The sequence below is a fragment of the Coloeus monedula genome, assembly GCF_965178545.1.
Source record: "Coloeus monedula genome assembly, chromosome: 1".
NCBI classification, from domain to species: domain Eukaryota; kingdom Metazoa; phylum Chordata; class Aves; order Passeriformes; family Corvidae; genus Coloeus; species Coloeus monedula.
The window spans coordinates 85,728,864-85,755,164 of NC_138781.1; the positions used below are offsets into that span (position 1 = coordinate 85,728,864).

The window sequence follows — 26,301 nt, forward strand, 5'->3', positions numbered from 1 at the left end:
CCCAAACCATTAACTGCAGAGGGCTGGCGAGGCAATGTGACAGACTTCTGCCAGCATCAGGATCCTGCTACAGCAAATGGTGAGTGGATTTTAATTTCATTTCTTTTTCTTTCACTGGCTTGATATGCGATGTTCACAAAGGCTTCCAATGGCTGGAAACCATCCTGTGAACAAGAATAATGTATTTCTGGATCCTTAAATGAACAATACGTTATTGTGCTTTGCTTGTTTCCAGCTATCGATAGATTCAAAGCAGCAAAGTGCCGACTGCTTCCTCCTGAGGACATCTGAGGCTGGGAGCACCTGCTGCTTTGGCCATTTGCCTCACAAAGCTGCAGTGGGTTTGGGCGTCACTGGAAGAAAGAGTGTTTGTAATAAAGCTCAAACTAAACCTTTTTGTGGGTATAATTATATGTAAAACATTTTGGAGAGTCTCTCCATTGCCAGAGTACTTCAAAATATGATGTTTAAATTGTAGGCTTCCCATAAATTTTATCACTGAAGCATTTTGTTTACTCTATTTTCAGAAAGACAAACCTCCTAAAAGGCAAACAAAATGATAGTTAAAGGTGGATCATCTAACAGCATAACCAAACCTGGTGTCACCTCTATGCAGTGCATTCTCTCAGCACATAAGGCCTCTGGGAACATTCAGAAACAAGTTTAGATGTGAACTCCAAGTCCTGTGCCTGACAAACTCTACTGTTAACTTCTCTCCTGGTCTTTAAATATACATATACCTCCACACACATTTAGGATGACAAGGAGAATTTGCAGCATTTAAAAAATATTTTGTAGGGCATTCAGAAGCCATGTGAAATGCATTTTGTGCACTGACATAACTCTGTCAAAAAGAGCTCTCTTTGGCTTTAAAATATGTGATTCAACTCCTCTCTGTGTTTAATAGATGCATTTTCCTTTTTGTTATGTTCTGTCAGACGCAGGCAGGCTGTAGTTGAGATCTGTTGCAAGAGGCTTAATAGAGTGTTTGAATGCATAGTTTTTTTCAGGAGACCTCTCCAAAAGTAGTGACTTCCAAAATCTTTGTAAAGATAAATTTCAATTTGACACTGGGCAAAAGATAAATGTACAACCTTCTATGCTGTCAGAATCTATCACTGTATCTAATCCGTCTCTTCTGTAAAGAACATTTTAAAGGCCCCAGAACATCTTCACCGTGAAATTCTCTGAAATGACCAGTGATGAGCTTGCAAGCACCCTCTTGTGGCAGTAAGCTACTGTAGTTTTGTTTAGGAAAGACCTTCCCAAGAAGTTTCCCAAGTTTTCCTCCAACTTCTGTAAATTCATTTTGTTTCTGTTCTTCTGAGCCTTCTGGTTGTGAAACTACACCAGACCCAAACCTTGTAAAGAAAGAGCCCAAGAAGAGGTCTGTCCATCAGTGGCTAATCACTGGGGGAAAAAAACCAAAACCAAAACCAAAACCCCAGCCAACTAAAAAAACCCAAAAACCGACCAAAGAAAACCCTGAAGCAAAAAAACCTAAGCTCGCCTTCTGTTACAGTGTGGATTCTGTAACACGATGTATCAAACAAGTGGACCGTGGGAAAGAAATATACACGGACCGATTCTTGCTAGATGTTTCAGAGATGTTTATTTCTCCAGCTGCATGGCCGGGGCTCTGCTGAGGAGCTGCTCAATCACGGGACCCGAGGGTCCTTTGCCCACACAGGGAACACAAAACAACTAATGGGGAATGAGGCTGAGCAGGGGCAGGGAAACTCCGTGCCTCCCCCCCAGGGCCCCTTTCCCAGGGCTACATGGCAGGGGGGACAAACGCCAACAGCTTTCCTCAGGAGAAAATCATCTTGATGAAGTAAAATACCCATCAGAGTGAAATCTCTTCCTTGTAGAGACTCTATGCTCCCCAAGAAGAGCAACTATACACCCTTCTTGGGACAGCAGAGAACTGACTGCACACTACACACAGTGCTGCATAATGGGGTGGAACTAGATGAGCTTTAAACTTCCTTCCAACCCAACCCAAGGTATTATTCTATAATACTGCCACACACAAAAGTGCCAGCCTATTTCCTCACCCTTTGATCTCAAGACACTCTAAGAGCCCTAGAAGCCCAGTCTCCATACTAGACTGCCACTTGACAGTGAGTTTCATAATGGCATCAGTGGATACGTAACTCCCTCATTGTATCTTCTTCCCAACCAATCCCATGCTCTGCCTCTTGAACCTCACTGCTTCCTTTTCTCTAGCACTTCTAATAATAACCCTTCCTCTTGATCTTGGATCTTCTAATAATAAGCTTATTGATCCTGAAATTGACCTGAATGGACCAGGAAAATGTGGTAAACTTTCTTCCCCAGTGAAAAAAAAAGGGAAAAGGACCAGCTGCCCTTGCACAGCAGAAGGACACACGTGTCTCAGATGAGAGTATTAGTATTTCCTCTATAGGATTCACCTTACATACTTCAGTCTAGATGTGCTATCACATAGCAACAGTCAAAATCCCCTTTTCAAACGAGGATAACATGGTAACAGCAACCTTGTTGTTCATGGAAATGCAAGGTAAATATCAATGTTCAGAAAGAAATATATGTTGAAATATGACTGGTAGATATGAAAAGGATTCTCCACCCAGATCAGGTATTACTATTTTACTTCTATCAGGCAAAGATCCTGCTGATGGGATCTCATTATCTTGCCTCTTCAGTTTAGCATCAAGTTTATTATCAAATGCAAGTGACAATGGATGTCAAAGTGTCCAGGTTCTTGAAAGCCCTTATCATTATGCTTTCCACAATGAAAGAGCTTCCTTCATCTAGGATATGCTTCTGGTTTTATCTAAACTTATTTTCCACTCATTTATGCCCCTTCTTGTCCTTTCCCTAGATCTAACAAAGCAAAAGATTTTTTTGGTGCATAAATATAAAAACATGTCTCCTGTTTTTTATTAGAAAACAAGTTTTTTGAGCAATACGTGCATCTGTGGTGAGTTGATGGGAGGTCTCTGTTTTTCACTCAGAGACCTAAAGTGGATTTTGGTATGTGTGGATTAGTCTCAACTCTTGTGATCCTAAAAGGTTGCAATCCTCTAATCCTATAGATCTATGGAAAACAGCTGCTGAGTAATATCACAGATGACCATGCTGGAGGCAAAAAATGTATTTTTATAGGTATTACTCCTAGGATTCAGACTTGTGAAACTTGGAGGAAAACACCACAGTTCCTGAGTTCATAAAAAGCTTTTCACTCTTCCCCACCTACATATGGCTTATTACTAGTGCTCCACAATTTGCATTGAAAAGTGAGTCTCCATTAAAAAAAAAAGAAAAAGAAAAAAAAAAAAAGGAAGATAAAAGAGGCACTAAAACCTATTTTTTTTTGGCACGATCTTGATAAATTCAAAGTTTTTGAATCCTGGAGATTTTCAGTTCTGGGTGAAAATACTACCTTCAAACAAAATATCAAATTTTCAAGAAATGCACGGTTCACAAGCACCATAAATTTTATTCTTGTCGTTTTCATCTTTTATAGCTGTTAGAAGCACTGGTGACTGATCACATTTGAAATTACAGCAGAACATATGATCAGTGGTTCAGTAAGACCTCTATTTTTTATGTAAATGTTCTTTGGTCAAGGGCAAAGAGGGCTGTGCTCTCGTGACTTACACCTACAGTGTTGGCTCTGTAGTGCTCACAGCTGGTTAGAGAGCAAGAAAACCCATCAACCTACAATTCTGTCTATTTAAGTAATAAAGTAACTGATAGGCTGCACACAGCCACCGGAGAGGAAATCTAGCGTGCCTCAGGCTTCCCACTAAGGAATGGTTCCTTCCTGAAGGTTTAGCATCACCCTGTGAAAAATGCATCTATTTTAACAAAAGGCAGAATTATAGTTTTGAAAGATCAGGGACTAGCACTTGGCTAAACCAAGAACACTGCTGCTGCTGGCTTGCAAGTCCTAGTAAATAGCCTCACATTAATTTAGTGCTGTATTTAGGGAATAAGCACATCCACCACATAATCTGAAAGAGGCTCAGCCTGGGGTTTTTTGTTTGAGAAAACACACACTGTGACATAGAATCAATCTGTCCAGAGGGACGTTTTTTCCTCTCGTAGCTCACTTGTTTTTTACATCCAGCTTTTAAAAAATCATGAATAATGTGGTTCAAAAGCAGGCTTGGGGTTTGTTGTTGGCTTCTCGTTTTTCTTCTTAAGTGTGCATTCCCATTTTAAATTTCTCTTTTATTATCTCAGTTGGCTAGATAAGGATTCACTGTAGCTGTAACAGCTGTCAGGGTGTGAGAAGACAGTTTGAGAAAGGTGAAAATCCTGTTTGGAATACCCTGGTGAGACACAGTAACGTCACCATCTTACCTGTCTCAAGTTAACTACAATACTACAACTTGAGTTTAATAAGCAAATGCAGCACACGCTGGTACTGCAGGTCATTGCCTGGTGGCAAGAGCATAGTGAGTCTTTCCTCTTCTACAGAGCCTGTGACCACTCTGTTTATCTCAGCTGAGCATCTAGCTGCATGCAATAAAAGGCAGGAAGGCAACTTCTGCCTCTGTGTTTGATCTAAAAACCTAGTCTTCTAATGAATACATCCCATTCACCTAAGTAATAAAGAAACACAGGGAGCAATTGAACATTAACATACTATTGAATCTGAAGAAGGTAGAAATAAATATCTGTGAAAAAGAGAGGGAGAAGCAATTTCACATTTATATTCAAATAGCTGGAATGTCTAGAAATCACTTGCCTTTGTTAAAACAGCTAAATCATTAATAAAATATTATTATAAGCTTAAATTTTTATAAACTTAAAAATTATGAAAATAGAAAATATTATATTATATTATTAAAACAGTTTCAGTCAAATAATCCAGAAACAGTTCTCCTACTTCATAAAATTGGAGAGTATATGGATAAACTGTAAAATAGCTATTATGAAGACACGAGTCCAAGAATTCATATAAGCTGTCTGCTTTTTAATTTAGGGACCTATACCTATGAGAGAAATGGTAGACATTTAGAGCACAGCTTTCTCAACAAAACAACAGCTTTCGCTGAAAAGAAGCACTCTACAAAAAACCCAGCACGTATCAAACATATCTGATGGAGGTTTCTCAGAGCTGTTTGCAGGGAGCTAGACACATCTCTGTGTGCCACCACAGCTGAATTATGAGAATCTTTGGGTATGTCAAAACATTGCTTGACTGCAGGATGGCATTTTTTTTGATAGCAGCTCACTAATGAGAGCAGTATCTGAACACACTGTGGAACCTTCAAATGATGCTGCAGGCCCCTGGAGGGAAAAAAAAGATAGCTGCCTTATAGGAAATTTTCAATATACAGGTGGAAACTGAAACTCAGAATCACAGAGAATATGCAAGTAGGAAGGGATCCATCAAGTTCATTGAGTCCAGCTCCTGGCCCTGTGCAGCACCATCCCCAAGAGTCACACCCTGTGCCTGAGAGCATTGTCCAAATGCTTCTTGAACTCTGTCAAGCTTGGTGCTGTGACCACTTCCTTGGGCAGCCTTTTCAGTGCCCAAACACCCTCTGGGTGAAGAACCTTATTCTAATATCCAGCCTAAACCTCCCCCGACACAACTTCAGGCCATTTCCTCAAGCCCTGTCACTGGTGACCACAGAGAAGAGATCAGTGCCTGCCCCTTCTCCCATCACAAGGAAGTTGTAACTGCAATGAGGTCTCCCCTCAGTCTCCTTTTCTCCAGACTGAACAGACCAAGGGACCTCAGCTGCTCCTCATGCTTCCCTTCCTTCAAGGGAAGAGAGAGCCTCGGGCTCTCCTTTGAATGCTGTCTAACAGCTTAATGCCTTTCTTGTATTGTGGCACCCAAAACAGCACACAGGACACGAAGACTGTGTCCTGTTGCATTCCTTGTAGGCCAGACATCACAGCGATTACCGGACTGGTACTTTCATGCAACTAAGCATTTATCTGCAGACATTTTATTCATGTTTTGAAAAAAATTGGAAATAGTGAATGGGCCTGCACATCATCAGCAGTGTGTGTTGCTCTCCAGGATTTTCTGTTACAGGAGGCCTACCATCTGCTCAGTACTGCATTAGGCCACACAGGCTGTTGTTGCTGACCTGATGGTACTAGAGAGCTCCATCTAAGCAAAGGGGCTGGCAAGCTCAGGAAACTGCAAATGTGTTTTACTAAGGGCATAAACAAAAGCGCACCAAAAACTGCAAAGATTTCTATATGGTAAATAAAAACCTTTAATAGAAATGGGGCTTGGTTGGTTAGAGAGACTTGTCCATTGAAATAGTAGAAAGGTGACTTGTAAACACAATTTTCTTCATTTTTGTGGTGCCAGGCTCCAAAGCAATGGAATTTTCTTAGAGAAGAGATGTGTTTGCTTTGAAGCAGTACTGCAAAGAGATTCCATTAATATTTGTGCAGTTTTTATATTTCATGATGATGAAGAGCATGATAGAGAAGGAAACTCTTCAACCATTAGATAAGCATGGAGTAGTTGGCAGTAAATAAGAACAATGAGAATAAAAAGCTGGGATGAAGAGGGATTTCTGTATTTAAAAGAAAGATAGTAAATGCTGGTGTAATTAAATATTCTATTATAAATTTGGTATTTTGTTACTAGCAACGTATTACAACATAAATTTTCAGCTGGACAACATAATTGCATACATTGCACTGAACAAAACCCATTGTGTTTCTACTCCATAAAGAATAACAGTATTTTTTATAACATTAGTCTTTGTCTATTTAGCAGTCACTCTCAGACCACACTCAAGAACAAATCAAGCAGTTTTAGAGGAGACGGAGGCAAAACCAGAAGATTGGCTTTTCTAGATTTGATTGATGATCAAATATGTTCAACAACAATTAAGATGCTAAATGGTAAATATATTGCCCACATTTTTTTTTTGGCACTTCTTTCCATTTCATCACAACTGAGTATGTGGAGCACTAGCTGTTCTCCTTCAGCAGCAGACCTTTAAGGAACATCCTTAAATCTGTCTATGCGTGGTCTGAGGACAGTAAATCTCAGCAGCATTAAACGTCCCAGCTCCACGCAGAGCTCCCCATGGAGCCTCAGCTTGCCAGCCTGTTTGCCTAGACAGAGCCCTCTGCTACGGGAGCTTGTGAGGCATATCAGCAGCACAACCCACTGCCAAATCTTGCTCTTCACTTGCCCTGGGCATGGACACAGGGCTTGGCAGCAACAAACACTGTTCTTCATTGCCACCAAATCTATAAAGGTGCAGTTTCTTCAGCCATAACCTCTAGAAGCATGTTGGGGTTCGTCCCCCCTGCCATGTAGTCCTGGGAGAGGGGCCCTGAGGGGAGACACGGGGTTTCCCTGCCCCTGCTCAGCCTCATTCCCCATTGGTTGGTTTGTGTTCCCCTGTGCGGGCAAGGACCCTCGGGTCCCATGACTGCATCAGTTCCTCGGCAGAGCCCCGGCCATGCGGCTGGAGAAATAAACATCTCTGAAACATCTAGCAAGAATCGGTCCATAGATATTTCTTTCTACAGGCCTCCTGGTTTGATATACGTGTGTTACAGTATCCCCACTGTAACAATGGTAGAGAATGCAGGCAGAATGATCCCCAATCCCTAAGCAACTGATGTGTGTGAGCAAACCCTAGAAACTTTGAATTCCTCTTTTAGTTTTTGTTTTGCTATTACGTATCTGAACTATGGAGGAACCATGGGAAGACTCTTGGTTCTCAGAGCCGCATATGGATATTTATCTTAAACTTGAAAATATTCTTGAACAACAATTTGTAAGTTTTAGCTTAAGTCAAGCTCAAAAGGAACTGAAACACTTCCTGGCATGGTTGTTTAAGAACTTTTTCTATGTTTCTTGGGATTTAATTCTTACCAAAGACTTTTGGAACACCGTTTGGACACAGTTAATTTCTGAGTCAAAATATATGCCGATGGAAGAATATTTTCGTGAATATTATTTAATTACCGAGACTGTTGAGCAATGTCAGCTGTGTCCTGGCAAAGGGAAGCCTGGCTCAGGGACCGTGTGACCCAGGCCACGTGGACTGAGCCCTCTCTGAGCAGCAGTGAGGCAATTCCCACACATGGGCGGAGCGATGCGAGCTGCAGTGTCGGCAGCGGAGCGAGGCGCGGTGGGAGCGGCGGGACCCGGCGGTGCCCGCCTGGCACTGCACAGCGCGTGGTGGAGCGAGCCCCGGGAACGCCCGGCCGAGAGGGGCGGTGTGTGGGTGGCGGTGGCGGCGGTGGAGCGGAGCCGCACCCAGCTGAGACGCGCGCTGGAGCAGGGCACGGGGGGGTCATCGCTTGGGGGCCCAGCCGAGACGTGGGTGCAGCGCCTGGCAGCGGCAGCGAAGCTGCGACCAGAGGAGGCGACGCACGGAGAACTGAGCAGCACGGCCCGGCCCGGCCCCCGCAGCCCCGAATGAGACCCCGGGAAGAGCGCGCAGGCACGAGCAGCTCCGACAATTCCAACACGGGAACAAGCGAAAGCAAAAGAGAAAGTAAAAATGCAGCAAGACAGAAAACAGCAGCCATTCGGAAAAAGGAAAAGATCACCGTAGCTAAGGTTTTAGGAATAGTAAAATGGTATAATATTAAACAAAATTGTGGTTTGATAACGAGATGTGACAACCAGCAAGACATATTCGTTCATAGAACTGCTATTCAAAAGAATAACCCTGAAAAATACATCCCAAGTTTAGGAGATGGAGAGGTGGTGGAATTCAAAATTATACAAGGTCGAAAGGGGTTGCAGGCAGCGCAGGTCACTGGGCCTGATGGTGTTTCTGTAAAAGGCAGCATATATGCTAAAAATCGTAGTCATGTTAGACAGTATCGCCATTGTAGGGCCCCCCTACAGTCTCCCTTTCCTAATCCCACCTTTCCCCTTTATCCTATATCCTATTACCCCCAGCGTATTCCCAATCCGTTTTTTCATCCATGGTTTTCCTCACAAAACCATGACTTTGCCAATTGTTTCCCCAAAAATCCCTTTCCAATGCCGAGTGGGGGATGAAAAGGGGGAGGGAAGAAATTAAACCCTCTCCTGCCTCAGTTTCCCCACAAAGCATGCTCAGAGAGTTCTGTCTCCCTTCTGTCAGCCTTAAGATGTTCCACAGAATCTGTTTGGACATTTAAAGACTCAGGAGAGTGGCTTGTTTTGTTTTAAAACTGTTCTTGTTATGTTTATCCAGTTGTTTTCAATATTAAGTTTTACATCTCTTTTGTTAAAAATAAATGGATGAAATGTTGGGGCCCTCCTCCTGCCATGTAGCCCTGGCAGAGGGGCCCTGGGGACAGACACGGGGTTTCCCTGCCCCTGCTCAGCCTCATTCCCATTGGTTGGTTTGTGTTCCCCTGTGTGGGCAAGGACCCTCGGGTCCCATGATTGCCACAGTTCCTCGGCAGAGCCCCGGCCATGTGGCTGGAGAAATAAACATCTCTGAAACATCTCTCAAAAATCGGTCCATAGATATTTCTTTCTACAGGCCTCCTGGTTTGATATACGTGTGTTACAGTATCCCCACTGTAACAAGAAGCAGATGCACTGAGAGTTACACCTTCTGTTCTGCATTTTTTACATTCCTCTAATATTCATTTTATCATCCAGTGCTAAATGTCTCATTTCCTAGGTCTGACTCCCACCTCATTCTTTGGCCAAAGAAATGTACAAATTATACTTTCAGTTCTGAAAAGGTAAGAGGTGATATTCTAACTGTGTAGACTTCAAAGCCTCTGAGCCCTTTATTCCACAGAGAACATTCCACTTGCTACAGAAGCCTACCAGACTCTGCCCTGCTCTACCAAAAGAGAGCGAAAACCCCTTCCATCCCTCAGTTAGGAGATAGAGGTCAGCTGAAACTGCATCAGCTGCGCAAAGGCAATGACTCATACAGGAGCACTAAACTGAAGGATGTGTACCTTAATGACTACAAAGACTCTTTTACAGGTTATGATCTTTTTTAGTTTTGATTCAGAAGTGTCATGTCTCCCATCCACCCTCAAAAAAGTGTGTTCTAACCTATCCTACTCAGCTGGATATTAGAAAGCACGGGGAGGAAATACCGAGGTCTTGCCTCTACTGGAAGACTAACAACTTATAATTTCCTTCTCTTTTAAATTCATGTACAAGGGAAACAACTTGTACACCCAGATATGAAAATTGTTGATTTAACAACATTTTATTTTCTGTATATCTTCATTCATATTACATTTTTATGGCATGAATAACCTCATTAATATGTGCCTTTCTGCATCATATATCTCCGGCCTAAATATTTGCTTAAGAAGAAAAACCTCATGTTAACTTAGACTTAAGATCTTTTCAGAGAATATATAATCAATTTTCCAAGTAATTCCTGGTTTCCTCTATCACTACTGCTAAAATTTTCATCACTCTTTAAAAATGCCTTGATCACGAGGTTGGCTGTGAAGTTGTCAGTTTCCACTGGCTTTTACTTTTAGTTCAATAGGAATTAAAGTCACTTAGGTTTGTGTAGAAAAGCTGCAGCATAGTAAAAGCTACAGGAAGGTTTGTTAAAATCTTCCTTTATTCACATCAATGAGAAAAGCAAATCTTTACAGAAAAGAAAAGAAATGGAATCCAAAAAATAAGAATAAATATGGACACATTCCAATTAACAGTTTGTCTTCCTCACAATTTCAGAAGATATTGTTTGGGTTTTGTTCTCTCTTCTTTGAGGGGTGGAAGCTGACATGCTTAGAGGGTTTACAATTACTAACCAAATGCTGCAATTTCTCATCCCAAATTTTCTGAGAACTCTACAGCTTTATTAGCTAAAGAAACCACAGAGTAGCAGTGAAAGAATGGTAAAACTTACTTTTTTCTCCCTCAGTATTCAGGCACCTAGACACAGTAGCAGAACATTTTTATATATTTTTCTCAGTGTTTGGAGTTATTTTTCTATTTCTCTGACACAAAATGAGAGAATGATATTGAGTAATATGAAAATCTTTTTAGGAGCAGATCTGGCATTTTCATTTCTACCTAAAAATTATGGGCAGGCTGTTTCCTGCTACCTTCAGAGTCTGACTCCTTCAATCTATTTTTGGAAAGAAACAAATAATATCACATATCCAAAATGAAGGCTCGTTGCAATTAACTGATTCTAACTAACATTGTTATCAAAACTCTACAGCCAAAAATTACCTTCTTCCCCATAACATTTGTAAATCTCACACTGGATTTTTGAATTAACAGTAGAATTTCTGTAAATAACATGGTTATAGCTTTGTAGCAATAATCCTAAAAGCTCAGCCAATACAGGTAGACTTCAAAATCATGTATTTTGGAATTATATTATTGATTGCAGTTCCACCAATAATTCCAGATGCACTCCCTGAGGATCTTAAAATCTGAAAGGAAACAGCAGGAGACAGCTCTGGGAAGAGAAGCAAGTTTGTGAAAGAAATGCTGATAATATTTGAATGTTTTTGTTAGGGTTTACATGCCATGAACAATGCTCACTTGCCCTTTCCCCTGTGACTGATAAGCTGCCAAACTGTACAGGCTTTGCTCTAATTCTTAGTTCCTTTATGATACATGCTAACAATTTAGTAATAAATCACAACTGATGCAGCCACTGTACTAGAAATAGAAATTACATGAGAAAGAGGAAAATACAGTATTTTTAGGCAAGTACTCGAAATCTAAACAGGGTAACTAAGAACTATTTTAAAAACCTCATCCCCAGAGGAGAGTAAATGGAAAGTAAATGGCAGGGAGTAAACAGAAAAGAAGGGCCAATACACACATTAAACTCACAACTGCAATTACAGTTACAATTTTATATTACAGAAAAAAAAGTACTGTTTTTTTTTCCTAAAATTCTCAAAACAATATATTTATCATTATAAATTCTCAAAACATTAATTTGGATATATTTGACTTAAATTTTCAAGCTCAGTAGATTGATAGATGAATGAGAGTGGGCTAGCTTACAAAGGATATTCATTACAAGATTGTGAACTCTGCCCTTCTTCACACGCAACTTGTCCAAAAAATAAAGTCAGTGTAGAGTGATAGAGGCTGAAGTCTTCAAACAGAATGTCTGTGTTTCTCTCTAAGCAGTCCAGCTTGAAGTCAGCAGCCCTCAGCTCACTCTGCTGGGCAGATGTGCTTCAGTAACACATGCACAACAGCTAAACGAAGTGGACTTCGCACCTAACTAGTTAGTATCTGTGAATGTGATGTACCTTGTGAGCAGGTGAGGCAGGCTGTGACCCCCTGCTCCAGCAGACACAGCAGCTGGGACCTGAGCTGGAAGCAGCAGGGCAGGACTGTCCCAGCGGGGTCAGTGCCTGTGCCTGGGCACCCTGCTCCTGCACTGCCATGGCCTGCACTGGAGTCACTCTTTCTTTCCACTGACACTAAAGGAACCCCTGTATTTTTAAAAATCTTTCCTCTCTGTGATATCTTCACCCAGATCACACGTATTTATGCCATTTAGTCGGCAGTGTTGATCTATTTTCCCCATGGTTACTGTGTACCTGCTGCAGGAGGGTAGTTCCTTCTAATCTAGCATCAGGTATTGAAGTTCCAGAGAGAGATCACAGCACTTTTTGCTGACACCTGATAGCTGGGGGATTTCACAGTTTTAGCAAGAGCAGAAAAGAGAGTGTTAGACCTGAAATATGAGAAGCACTGAGGAACTGCATCATCTTACTTGAAACCTTCAGGTTATGTTTTTTTCCCTCATTTGACTTCAGACCCTTAGAGGATGGTAAGTACATTTGTGATCTGTGAACATTGCCACAGATGTATACCTGAATACCTCAGCTCTGCCTGCACCCATCTGTGCATGGAGCCTCTGCTCATAAATCAGCCGTGCTGACTGTAATAAGCATAAACTAGGTCAAGCTAAAAATGCCCACAGAAAGAAAAAAATGGCAATAGCAAGTAAAAAACATTTCATAATCTCTTGCCTTAGAAGAAAATAATTTGGGTGATTAAATTTAAGAGAAAGGCTGACATTTATTCACCATCTCTTTTTTTGTTCTGGGCTGCTGATATTAGAATCTTAGAATCAATAAGGCTGGAAAAGACCTCCAAGATCATCAAATCCAGCCTTCAATGGAATGCCACCATGTTCACTAAGCCACATTGTGAAGTGCCACATCTACTCATTATTCAACGTTTCCGGGCATGTTGACTACACCGCTTCCCTGAACAACCTGTTCCAATACTTAATCACAAAATTAGACAGAAACACACAGAATAATCTGAGTTAGAAGGGACCCATCAGGATCATCAAGTCCAGCTCCTGGCCCTGCGCAGGACACCCCAAGAATCACACCCTGTGTCTGAGAGAATTGTCCAAACACTTCTTTAACTCTGTCAAGCTGATGGTGTGACCACTGCCCTGGGGACCCTCTTCCAGCGATCAATCATTCTCTGGGTGAAAAACCCTTTTCTAATATCCAGCCTAAACCTCTCATAACTCAGCTTCAGGCCATCCCCTAGGTCCTGTCACTGGTGACCACAGAGCAGAGATCAGTGTCTGCTCCTCCTCTTCCCCTCATGAGGAAGTTGTGACTGCAATGAGGTCTCTTCTCAGTCTTCTCTTCTCCAGGCTGAGCAAACCAAGTGACTTCTGCAGCTCCTCATACAGATTCCCTTTTTAACTACTGTTTCAGTGAAGACATTTTTTTAGTAACCAACCTGAGGACATTTCCTCTTGTCCTATCACTCGTTATCTGGGAGAAAGAGGATGACCCCCACCTTACCACAACCTCCTTTCAAGTGCTTTAGAAACTTACTGCTTCTAAAATGTCTAACTTGAGTATTAAATATTTCAGAGTTTGCTTCATGTATCACTAACAGGATGATTGGGAGGTCATGTATTGTGGGAAAGGATTATGACATCTGATTACATTTTTAAAACTCAAATGCAACTTTTTCAAAGTCTTTGGGCAATTATTTTTATTGCCACAGTTGTAATTTGGTGAGGCAGCTCTTGCCTGTCACGTTTAATTAATTTGCTTTGCAAGGAGTTTTCGACATATATGTGAAGGATCCTATACACTTCATGGGAAATTTTATAGAGATAAGAACTGTAAATGCACTGAGACATCTGACTTCAAGTAAGGTACTAAAAAGATTAACATGTATCTAGTACTTAGCTGAAGTTCCTTTTCCACAGGCAGTTCTGCTCATGGATATCTTCACACTTGGGGTATCCTTGTTGCATCCTCACAAAAGCAAGAATTTTCTGGACTGCAAAATGCCTGCAGCCCATACAGCACGAGTGCAGTAAAACAAAAGAAAGCACAGCCATAGGTAGGCGGCACAGAAGGTTCGGTCCCACCCCACAGAAATGACAGCAGGACTCAGCACAGCTTGGTCTCTGTCCCACTGACTGGTGCTGGCAGGGGGTTAATGGGGGATCCCAGAACCACCTGAGCCACTGCTTCCATGTGTGGGACAATCTCTGCCTGGGGGATTGCACCTGTCCCTGGATACAAGAGGCTTTCACCACATTCCCAGAGGCCTTGAAATTAAGCGTTTTCCTTCTCTGTCACCCACTAATGGTTTCACTCCCGCCTCAAACCCCTGGCCAGGCTGGTCCCCCAGGAACACCGTGTGTTTTATTTCAGGTTGGCAGCTCTGCATGGGGAGCTCTGCTGAAGCAGTGTGGCAGAGCAGTGTCTCTGATATGGGTTGTGCTGCCCAGTTTTCCCTGCAGACAAGACTCACCTAACACAGAGGTGTGCCTGCAAAGTGCCTGCAGTACAGCAGGAAAAGTAACCTCATGCTTCCCAGACATAGATTTCCTTTGGCTGGCATTGTTCCAGGCTTCTAAGCACTTACTGTGTAGTACAGCTGGTCTCAATGTAACCAGAAAACTCCTCTACTATATTTATATTTTTTACTAACTCAGAAGGGCTCTGTAAAACACTTAGATTTCATTCGTATTTGTGGTATTTCATTAATATTTGCGATATTTCATTTCATTTCATTCATATGTGTTATCCTACACTCTGTCTAACAAACTATTGCTACTTCATTCTTTTTATAGAAAATCTGTAGAAAGCTCTGTAGAAAGGAAAATATTTTAAATGAACTCTTTTGTAGGGCTGAGCTTTGACTCTGCCTTCTCTTGGATCCTTTATCAAACTCTTATGATACTTGCAGATACACACAAGTACCATACCACTTTTCAAAGAAAGTCTTCCCTTTCCTTTCATCCACACTTAAAGACACTTTTATGAATACATGGATACCCTTCCTGTGTTTCCCAATCAAATGCTAAACAGGTGAGATGAGCCTTCTTACTATTAGCTACAAATAGCAAGATATCTAGGTTTTGTAAAGAAAAAAAAGAAGCCAAATACCACCTGAAAGGCTCCTTTTATGAACAGATTGAATATGTTCCATTATCTGCCACTTTTGAACTTCAGAAAACTAATGACAATGGATTCTGCATAAGCCTCCCCCCTGTAGGAACAGAAAAACTTCAAAACTTCTCCACAAGCCCAGTTCTGAGCTCTGGTGGCTGCTGGCAGCGTCTCTTGTCGCCAGCAGTTGGTCTGTCTACACACAAGCTGTCCCAAAGGTGAGGCCTCATGTACTAAGAGGGAAAAACCAAAAAAAAAATACCCCGGCCCTCATCTGTGAGTCGGTATTACAGGATCAGGCTCAGAGCATTACACATCCGAAACGTGAAGCAACAAAAGCCCGACCATGAGTCATTCCCACTTTGCATCATCTTGCTTTCAAATTGCTCCCTGTGGAATTTAACAGACATAATAGAAAATAATAGAATTGAGAAATGGGAACTATTTCCACTTAGTGGGTTTTTCCCACAGTGGATACAATCTGAATTGCTAATTCGTTGCCAGATGTGCAACCACAGACTCTGTGACAACAATCCCCTTCCTACAGTACTTGATTATTTCTTATTGTGACTCACTGAGTATGCTACAGGATTATATTTAGCCCAGGTTGGAGGGTTTCCATTATTGTATTTAATTAAAGAACACTTAGAAATGGGTAAATTCAAACCTATGTGGCATAACATTTTAAATAATTTAAAATGGTAAGCTTCTGAGAGAAACTTCATCTATGAAAATATTAAAGGTGAACTCCTGTCTCAGATAAGGTCTTTGGGAATTCTTCATTGCTTTCACATTCTCCAGAGATTTTCTTTTCTATTTTAAAAAATCTACCTGCAGTTTTTAGTAAATCTACCACTACTTTTTAGTCCAACTCTACCTCAGTCACAAAAGATAAACCTAATGCCCTAGTGTAATGACAGATGATACAGAAAGAACATGCAGGAAAATTGTTAGCAGGCAATATAGTACTTATGCCAATTGCTAAACACCCCACCAAACCTACCCCAAACAGAATAACTTGTCTAAACAAAGTACAAGAACTGGAAAAGTTATGGAAATTAATGACCACAATTCCAATTTGGGAAAAACTGGAGCATCTTATGATCTCTGTTATCCTCCTTGAAAGCTATCTTATCATATCTGAAATAAGCATACAGCATGTGCAAATAGGTATTTTACCAATTTTAGTACCAGCATAGTTAATGATTTCCAAAACCATAACGCAACAAATGCTAGTTTGGGCATTTGAATTCAAAAGCCTAAAAACTGTGAACGGATTAGGAGAACAGCTTGGGATTCAGGGAAAATCCAGGCCAAGCGCTGGCTCTGTGGCCACCTTTGGTCCACACCAGAGAGGTTAACCCTGCATAGGGTGGACGTGAGCTGAGCTGCACCTGTGCTCTCGTGCCAGAGATGGTTTTCTTTGGCAATGTACACACACCCCCCCCATGCTCATCTAGCAGGATTTTCTATAAGTAAAAGGCTGCTTACACCTTCCAAGTCTATCTTTATTTCAAAATTAACAGTGAATTTTAGTTGGTGATTATGTATTGCTTCTCTTTAGAGGAAGAAAAATGTATTTTAATGAAATGTAATTTTAAATAAACTTGATGTACATTCAGCTCATCTGGTGGGAAGCAACCAACACCTGTAAAGTCATACAAGAGTTGCTACCATCTCCTCTGCGATGATGAAGTACTACCAATATGTAGAAGTATTACAGTAAAACATCTGATTTTTGTTGGTTTCTGTCACACAGTAATATTTTCCAAAATGTATAATGGAGCTTTGTGGTTTTTATCTTTCTGTCTATTTCTTCTTGAGTAGTAGAACAGATTTTGAACATAACAGCACCTGCTGAAATGTCTGGATATATCCCAATACGTGTTTTGATTACTTGTACTCTTTGTTCAACATTTTTTATTTTCAACTTATTGCCATGGTTTATATTCCCAAGCACATATACAAGACTGTGTGACTAAAATTAAGATGATAGCTAGAGGTTTCTATGCTACATGCAAAACTGAACATTAATGCCTTTTTCAAAACCCTTTCTGAAATGTCCCCTGAAACCCAGCAAAAAGTCAGCCTGAGTGAAAGATGATTGAGTCTCGCACCTCTGAAAAGGGAACTCCCTGATGAGGGGCTGACATTCCTGTCCCTGCCTTTCCATCTGTCAACCCTGACTCGGGAGCCTCCAAGAGCCACAGCCCAGATCACTGCTTCCAGCACCAGCAGGACCAAAGGACATGAGAGTCAAGCCCTTGATGATGCTGAAAGGTGTGGCACTGGAGACCTGCTGTCCATCACAGCTGGCACCTGAACTCACCGCTCCTGTGGTACCTCTCAGCAGGCAGCTTTGAACCTGCTGCCCGAGACTGGAACACTTCTACAGTTCTTCTTTCTTCCTCAGAGCCCTTGCCTTGAGAACTAAAGCCTTGGTAAGACAAGCTACCACTGTTGCCTTACTGGCACCTAGCTTGGAGCTGAAGAATTTGGGAATATGGGGGCTTTTAGAACCACTCCCTTTCCCAGCATACTTGAAGTCCAGTGCCTCCTATATGCTACTGAAGCTCAACAGGACCCATTTTTTCAGTAATCAGATGCTTTGTAGCAGTGTTGTCTGTTTCAGCTTCCTAAGACTCTTCAGTAAACACTGAGAAATCTCAGGAAGCTTTACAAAAGGAAATTAGTGCCAATATTCTGTCTTGAGTAATTCCTCCATGAGAATATCAATTTGAATTTCCTAATGGGATGAAGGCATTTGCATTGTCACAATGTGCACTGTGAAATAAAACTCAAATATTCTCCTAGGAAAAGGCAGTAAGGTATCCCAAAATCCCATGTGTTATGGACATGTTATATTAAAAACACATTCTATATCTGTTGTAATTACTGATGAAAGTTGTCCCAGACAATCAGTCTTGTTAGGCTATAATTAGATTTAAAATGCAGGTATAATTTGTAACATCTGGAGTCAGCCTGTACTCAGCTGGGTAACCAGGATCATCCCTGCATTTCTGAGGAGTCCTGCAAGTCCACATACTTGACTTAAGACACTAACGTGAAACATTTCTTAAAGTAGAACTGAAAATTGATGTGACCTTTACTTCTGGGCTACTGTAGGAACTCAGAGTGCCAAGAATATTTCTCTGCCTGTTTTGAAGGGTTTTTACCCCCCTGAACTACACTGTTTTAACCTCCAACCTTGGAAAAAACTGCCTACTATCAGACAAGAACTGGAAAGTACAGTGGTGTGAATTAGGTGATAGACTACTATGTAAGATTGTCACAGGGTGCAAAATTTAGAGGTTTTAGGCTTCTCTTTGTAGTAAATAGATAAGAGCAAAAGACATCAAAATGGATGATTGTTGTTCTCCAAACCTTCTTCTTCTTCTTTTACTACTCCATAATCTGCAGTAAAAGTAATTTGGGATGATTGGACAAAAAATTCCGCAGTTCCTGGCTGTGTTACTGAAAATTGGTAGGAAAGTGAAAATAATATACGTTTTTAGTAACCATTGGTTAAATTATCTTTAAAAGGCTGTGTAAATCTTGATAAACACACACTTCTCTCCTTCTTTCGCTGCTCTATGTTATGCCTGGGTCACGCCAGTGACTCTGTTTCTTTGATAAGACTTAATAAACAACTGTCTGGCAGCAGTGAAACTCCAGGAAAGTCTCTGGTGTTTTTGTGAACTCCTTGCAAGGACTTTTAAAACTCCCTCTCCCATCAGGAGAGATTTGATTTACAGCATGGTTCAGTGTCAGGCGACAGTCAGACTAAAAACATCCCTCCTGTTCCATGTACTTTGCATTAAGCAATTTGTCAAAATTCTTCAAGGAAACTGTTCTTCCTCTGGTTTCTCTAAAAGTTGTACTGCTTGAAACTAGACTAAACTTGTACAACTTTCTCATGTGGTCTTCAAATCTGTATTTGAAGTATGAGTTACATCTATTAGCTATTGCTGCTTTTGACACTAAGTACAAATTATATCTTTTTATAATATAAATGTATAATTATATCTAAGTACAAATTATCTGTCAGCTCCATGGAGGGTGCAGTCTGGTCTGACCATGCATTTCCAGCAGTGAGCTAAAGACCTGCATTCCCAATCTTTATGTCTACACACCTCATGGTCTTTATTAATTGTTCTCTTTAATCAACAGAAATTATGTTCCATGCACATACTTTTTCTTCAGTAAAGTTATTTTAAAGGATATCTTCTTGTGCCAGGTTTACAAAGGCATTACTCACCTAATACTTCAGATGAACACAGACAAGAGCAGGCAGACAGCTAACCTGCCCACGCTCTGCTGATAATGCCTCTGAGTGCCTACCTGCATCAGTCTGGTTCATGCTCTGGTTAGCTCACCAAATTCCCTCTTAGCCAGCTCACTTCATATTTTCCATGCTCTATCTACTCCTTTCTAATGGCTTACCTTGAGCTGTAATTACTGTATTTCTGTATTTGAAGAATTCCCCTTTTTTTTTTTTTTTTGACATCTACAATTCTTTACCCTACTCACTTCCCTTTTAAGCACAAACATGTATTTCCAGGGATATTTTTTACTGTATTTGAGTATTTCTTTACTTTTTAAAGGATTTAAATTAGATTACTTTTGTTGTTAGAGTCTTTTTAAAAGTACTTTCACCCAAAAAAATTTCCCTTTTATGGTTTAGTGTCATGATGTTAAGTTTCAATACAATTGTTTCCATGAGAATGTGTTGTATAAGATAATATGAAGGAACTGAAGCGGTTTATGAAAATAATAATTTAAAAAAATACTCTGAGCACTGTAGTAGATGACGTTCTTCAAATCCTTTTTCTGACATGGGATGAATTAAGCTACATGCCATGAAAACTGAAAAGCAATATGGGACAGGAAGAACTTCATCCCTTACCAGAAAATGTTGGACTCCTGATTTTTTTGTTTTTGCAAGTTAACATCCTGAAGATTAAAAAAAAAAATAATAAAACAGTTAATGGAGTGTTACACAAGCTCTGGCACTTTTTGCGATACATGACTTTCTAGAAAAGCATCATCCAACACAAAGTTCCCTCACCCAGAAAGTGGAAATTGAACCACTGGCTCCCTGTCCTTCACAACCAGTTGCAATTTCAGAAGCCCAGCCCTTTGGCAAAGACAAATTCAGGTGTCAGCTCCATGGAGGATTCACTGTGCATTGCTCTGTGAAAAACTCTGAAGGGTAATGCTCCCTGAACTGGGCCAGTCGCCTGAGGAAGTTTCATAGTGGCTGTACAGAGCCAGAGGAGCAGCCAGCAGCACAGAGCAAGAACAACACGACAGGTCTGATGGATACCACCATGGATCCAGTAAGGAAACCAGGTGAGTGATGCCATTCCAAAACACCCACTCACAGTGTGCAGCACACAAGCAAGCCTTGGCTGCTTTCAGAGAAACACTCCCACAGTTACATCCATAGCTGTCCATGGAACTGGCCAAAACACTCACTGAACAATGACACAAAAAAGAAAAACTGAAAAAGACTACAACAGAATATTCTTGCTAATATGGGCTATGCCACCTGTAAGATCAACACAAAACCTTACTGCGCATCAGCTGCAGTGATTATTTTCAATCTGGCAAAGGGAATGTTCTTTGCCTTCTTTTCTCTCTCCCCCATCTCTTAATGCCTTCTCTATTGTCATGGCAAATTTCTAAATTTGCTTGCATTATACAGTTAGGTAACACCAGATTTTGAAACTCTGTCTTTCTGAGTATATATATAATCCTGATCACCAGGCAAAATTTGATATTAAGTGATGTTAAGATAATGAGATAAAAATATCTAAAATTCTAGAAATTTGGCTAGTGAGGAAGGAGAACCAGTCCCCAAGCAAGAAGGTGAAAAGTTAGCACCATTAGTCAAATGATACTATGGTCTCAGTCAGGTCAGAAAATTTCACCAGAGCCATGATTTTATTTTCCTGTGTCTATTTTCAAATCCCTCTTTACTGTTAGGGTAACTACACAAACATTACAGAATGAGAGGTCACCCTGCACGGTGTACGATTAGTATATTACATGCTGTCATAGTTATTTTCCAAACATTTCAGTATTAACTTGGGCAAGGAGAGGAAATCAGCAGTACCAATCCAGTCTTTCAGGATTCCATGTGTAGAGAGCAGTGCAAAAGAAGAGGAGGGGATCAGCCCTTTGGGGATCCTCTGCAGTCAATAATATATAAACTGTTGTTGTCTTGACAGTAATGAAAACAAGACAGGGAAGGTACAGATCTTCAGGCTACATGTGGTGACTAATAAATCAGATGTTGTGGAGTCTGATTTACTGCAGGAAGGTGAATTTAATGAAAACTTGTGCCTGGAAGGAGGTTCTGCAGCTCATGAACAGACTATGGGGAAAATATGCTTCTGGAAAAATGACACCAAGAGCCACAATCCAGGCTTGGCAAATTGACTCAAAAGAGACAATTGATGCATTTTGGCACAAAGGGTGGAGGAAAATAAGTAAGGGTACCTCTGGATCCTAGCATTTTCAGGAGAATTGCTTCTACATCTTAAATTTATACATGTACACTTTAAGGACAAAGTAAAAGTAACTAAAAACAAAGCAGGGTCTTTGTGCCCAACTTAGGGCATTTGGAAGTTTCTTCACGTTACAGTTTGTGAGCTGAGTTTATTTTCTTTCAGAATCAAAATATTGTCTTACTACAATAACTTGTTTCTTGTTTTGTCTGTTTTGAAGAAAACCTGATTTAGAAATTGTGAAAATGAAACCGTACTGTACATCCATACCTGAGGTTATCAGATCAGGATGGTGAAAATAGTTAATATCCTCAGTTTGACAGCCCTCCCTTCACCACCCCACTTCTCAGAAAGCAAGTTATTCTTCTCTCTCCTGCCTCATGGAAAAGAAACTAAAACTTAGAATACAAGTTCATCTTATTTGTTCACAGTGTGGAAAAAAAATAAAAGAAAAAAAGTTTAAAAAAGAGAGATAAAAAAGAAAATGAAAAAATAAGAAAAAATAGTAGAGCTTTCCAATAAACGCATTCAAGATAGCATTGTAGACAAACACGGTCCTTGAAAAAAAAGATGCCAAATGCCAGCAGTAGCTTTAGTTTCAGCAACTACAAAACTTCATTAGCACACCAGGTATGGGTAACCTGTCCTGTTACTTTGTGGCAGCAAAATTGTTTTGTTCATTGATAATGCCCAAAGACGTTGTATTCAAATTGAAGAGCTACAAAAAACTCCACAGAAAGGGCAATAAAAGACCTGAGCAAAACTTTCGTTTTGTTAGGTAAAGTTCTCAACAAAGGTGGTTTTCTTTGGAAAAAAAATGAGAATTTGCCTGGATATCCCTGAGCAGGAGTCACACCTGAAGTTTCAGGTTCCTAGTCAAAAGATTTCTCCCAATCCATTCACATCTGTCTGGAAAAGACAGACTGTCCTGCTCTGTACTGCTGTGATTGCAGCACTTCTGTGAGGGAGGCAGAGGGAGAGAGAACTCATGTCTACCACATTATTCCTGTAGCTTCACAAGTTGCTGAATTCCAGAATCTTTTACTTTGTTTTCATAAAAAATGAAGAAAACAGAATTTTATGCCAATATTTAATTTCAGGTCAAATGGAATATTTGCCTAAGTAGATTTTTGTTTTGTTTTGTTGTTTTTTGGGTTTTTTACAGTATGAATAAAGAAAATAAACTTTCTTTTCAGATCCAAACTAAAATTTTGTCTCCTTTCTCTGAAGCTGAAGGGATAAAGAGCAACTTGCTTTTTGGGAAGAGGGATGGTGAAGGGAGGGCTGTCCAAACAGGCGAATTTGCTGCTTTCACAACCCTGATCTGATTGCCTTTGCCAAAAGAGCAGCTGCGGGATGAGGGCTGATGCTTGTGCTGAGCTTTGTCATACCTGTTGTCTGAGGTCTGCAGGACCCCAGCCCTGAGAGGGAGGGTTCCTGTGGCTCTTCACAGCCAGCTGCTTGCCCTCTGTTGGGCAGGAAGGCCACCTTTTCAGAAGGGACAGCTCTGGGGCACTTGGCCCTTTATGCCACATGGATGGAGGGGCCAAACCTCCTGCATTGTCACACACCTGAAATATGCTGAATCAATGGACCCTAGCAGAGGCTGGAGCCCAACCCCCACACAATGTCAGGGCTGGGGTTAGGCTCCAGCCCAGGTGCAGCACTGATATATGGGATAGGTGTATCTGCAGGATCTTCAAAATATCCCATAATGTACAATTGGATCTCACATGTTACCAGCTAAAGCATAACCACGCATATCCTGGCCTGGGCAGAAGAATTTATGTAAACTATGTCTGTCTTATGTTGCTCATTCCCACCCTCACGCCACTGGTTGCTTCTCCCTTAGATGTGTTAATACGACATTTTGTCTTTTAAAAAATTTGCAGTACGTCAGATCACTAAAAATCTGTATTAAAACCAATCCTTTGGAGCAGAAGTAAAGATATTTGTAGGAAAAGCCCTGTATGTACATGTATCTAAGACACAAGAAAAGCCCCTCTCCAGACAGAACCAAATGCAAATTATGGCATTCTTTTCAATGCAAAGACCACTTACGTTGCCAGAATGTGCAAGTTACTTGTCCAATTAAAACAACACAGGTTTCCTTTCAAAACACTGCTCTCACAGAATAGTCACAGAACTGTTTTTGCAGATTGTTTATGTGGAAAAACTTCTTCAGTTTAAAACAAACTGTAGTAATATTGGTAATCTTCAATACTGCTGTTCAAATGTCCCAGTTACATATTAATCTGGAAATCTTTCCCCAGTTTTCACCTTCTGATTTAGTGAAGTACACTTCTGTCCCTGCAATTAACTAAGTAACAGGCAAAAACTGTACCACAAACCTTGTACTGACACAAACCCCAAAACCAGATTGTCAGCAACAAAATAAATACAAGGAAAACTCTGATTCTGATTTCAGCACAGGAATACCCTGAGCCCTGCTAGGCAGTCTAGGAACGAGGAACAAGCTTACATTTTGGGAGCAGCTAAAGCAGAAAGAAAAAATAAAAATAATTTTAAAAACCCACAAACAACCAAACACAGCAACAACCCCAAAACAAATAAACAAACAAAAACCACACACACACCAACCCTCCCCTCCCCCCCAACAAAAACTTTTGTTAGTGGTTCAAATTTTCAAGGTGAACATCATAAAGTACTGCAGGGCATGAACAGCCCAGAAAAGAGGAAGGTTTTTTGATGCTGAACACAACCATTACCAATGATGCCACTCTCGGTTCCCAATAAACTGTGGGAAAACAAAACTCAATTCAAAACTGCTCGCGGGAAAACTGGAATCTCATCTCAACCTCTGTCTCATCCCATAAACCGGACCCTTCCTTAGCCAAAGGTGGAAAGTCAGGGCTGGCAAGGGAAAGCGTCACGCCCTTCTCTGCTCCTCGCTGCCTGGGGTCCCGTCCCCTCTGGGCTGCAGAGCAGCCCCCAGGAAAGGAGAGGGGTGTCACCCAGCAGCCGCACGGCTGCTGCCCCGGCTCCGCTCGGCGGGGAGGCGGCCGGGGAGCCGCTCTGCCCCGGGCGGGATGCCCGGGCTGCCGGGGGCGCGGCGCGGGATGCTCACCCTGCGGTTGCGGTCGGCCTCCCGCACCTCCTCCTCCTGGGGGCCTTGGCGGATGAGCGCCTTCAGCACGATGCTGTTATTAGTGCAGCAGGCTCGGAAGAGGCTGAGCGCCTCGGGGCTGTCGCGGTCGTCCCCCTCCAGGGACCACAGGTCCTCGTCGTCGTCCTCCAGCCCCCCAGGAGGGTAGAAGGAGTCGTCTGAGGCGATGCTGCAGGTGTCGGGCAGCTCGGAGAAGTCCTCGTACTCCTGGCAATCCTCCTCCTCCTCCTCCTCCTTCTCTTCTTCCTCCTCTTCGTCCGGCTCCTCGGCGGCAGCCTCCGCCGCCCCCTGCTCGGGGCTGCTCTCCGCCTCGGCGCCGGGCATCTCCTTCGCGGCGGCGGGCGCAGGGCAGACCCGCTCGCCGGGCAGCTGCTCGCCGTGCCCCGACAGCAGCACCATGCCGGCCGCGGGGCCGGGGCGCGGGAGCTGCGCTGGGCCCCGCGGGGCGCTCAGGGCGCCCGGCAGCCGCGGCTCTGCCTCGCCGGGCTCGGGTGCCGCTGCCCCGCTCACGCAAGTGTCAGCCCCCTCCCGCGGGTCGCCCCGCGGCAGCCCGGCGGCCCCCCGGGCCGGGGCATGCCGCCGCCTGCGGGGGAGGGTCCGCGGGGGCCGGTCACCGCCGCCGGCCCGGCCCGGGGGAGCTGCCGCCGCCGCGGGGAGCGGGGAGAGGCTGCGGGCGGGCAGGGCGGCTCTGGGCAGCGCAGGCTGTTGTCAAACGCCCGGCCCGTAATCCGCTCAGCATCGCTGTGAGGAGATTGGGGCTCGGGTTGAGCGGCGGGGCGCGGTGCCGGGGCGGTGTGCGGGGGGAACGGGCGGCTGCCGCGGCTGCTCCCTGCGGGCACCGAGCTGCAGGTGCGGGACCGCAGCGTCCTGAGCGCCCCCGGGCCCCTCCGCTGTGCTGCTGGGCTCAAAGGGCCCGCGCCGAGCCCACCCGCGGGAGGCAGAGGCGGGAGTGGGGCCGGCGGGACCCGCGGCTGCCCCTGGTCCTTCCTTCAGCACCAGCTGCGGTCCCGAGAGCCGCGATTGCAGCGACGTACGCAAAACTTTTCAGGAATACAACTAGCCCGTGCAGAATTCGTGTTTTGAAATAAATACTGAAACTAAAGGGAACGAATGCACAGAATTTCCGTGCTTCGAAGAAGAGCTTCAGAAGCAAGTAATTCATTAAATCAGCCCTGGCGCTTTACCAGCTGTAGACATGTCAGGCACGTACTTTTTATGGAAGGCATTTGGAGATTAGGTTGAGAGGAATAATGTATGTATCAATTGAGTTCCTGCTTTGTCACAGTTCCTCTAAAATCTCTTTTACCTTTCAAA

At 42.5% G+C, this 26,301-nt stretch overlaps 1 protein-coding gene across 1 annotated transcript in view; it reads right to left on the reverse strand.

Annotated features, from left to right (window-relative positions):
- ANKRD33B (ankyrin repeat domain 33B) overlaps window positions 1-25,386 on the reverse strand; it is a gene marked incomplete at both ends in the record, with an annotated part of 48,344 nt that extends 22,958 nt beyond the window's left edge. Inside the window, one exon of the mRNA XM_082297357.1 lies at window positions 24,949-25,386. Coding sequence (XP_082153483.1) covers window positions 24,949-25,386 — 438 coding nt within the window. The remainder of the gene's footprint in view (window positions 1-24,948) is intronic.
- Between the last annotated feature and the right edge of the window lie 915 nt (window positions 25,387-26,301).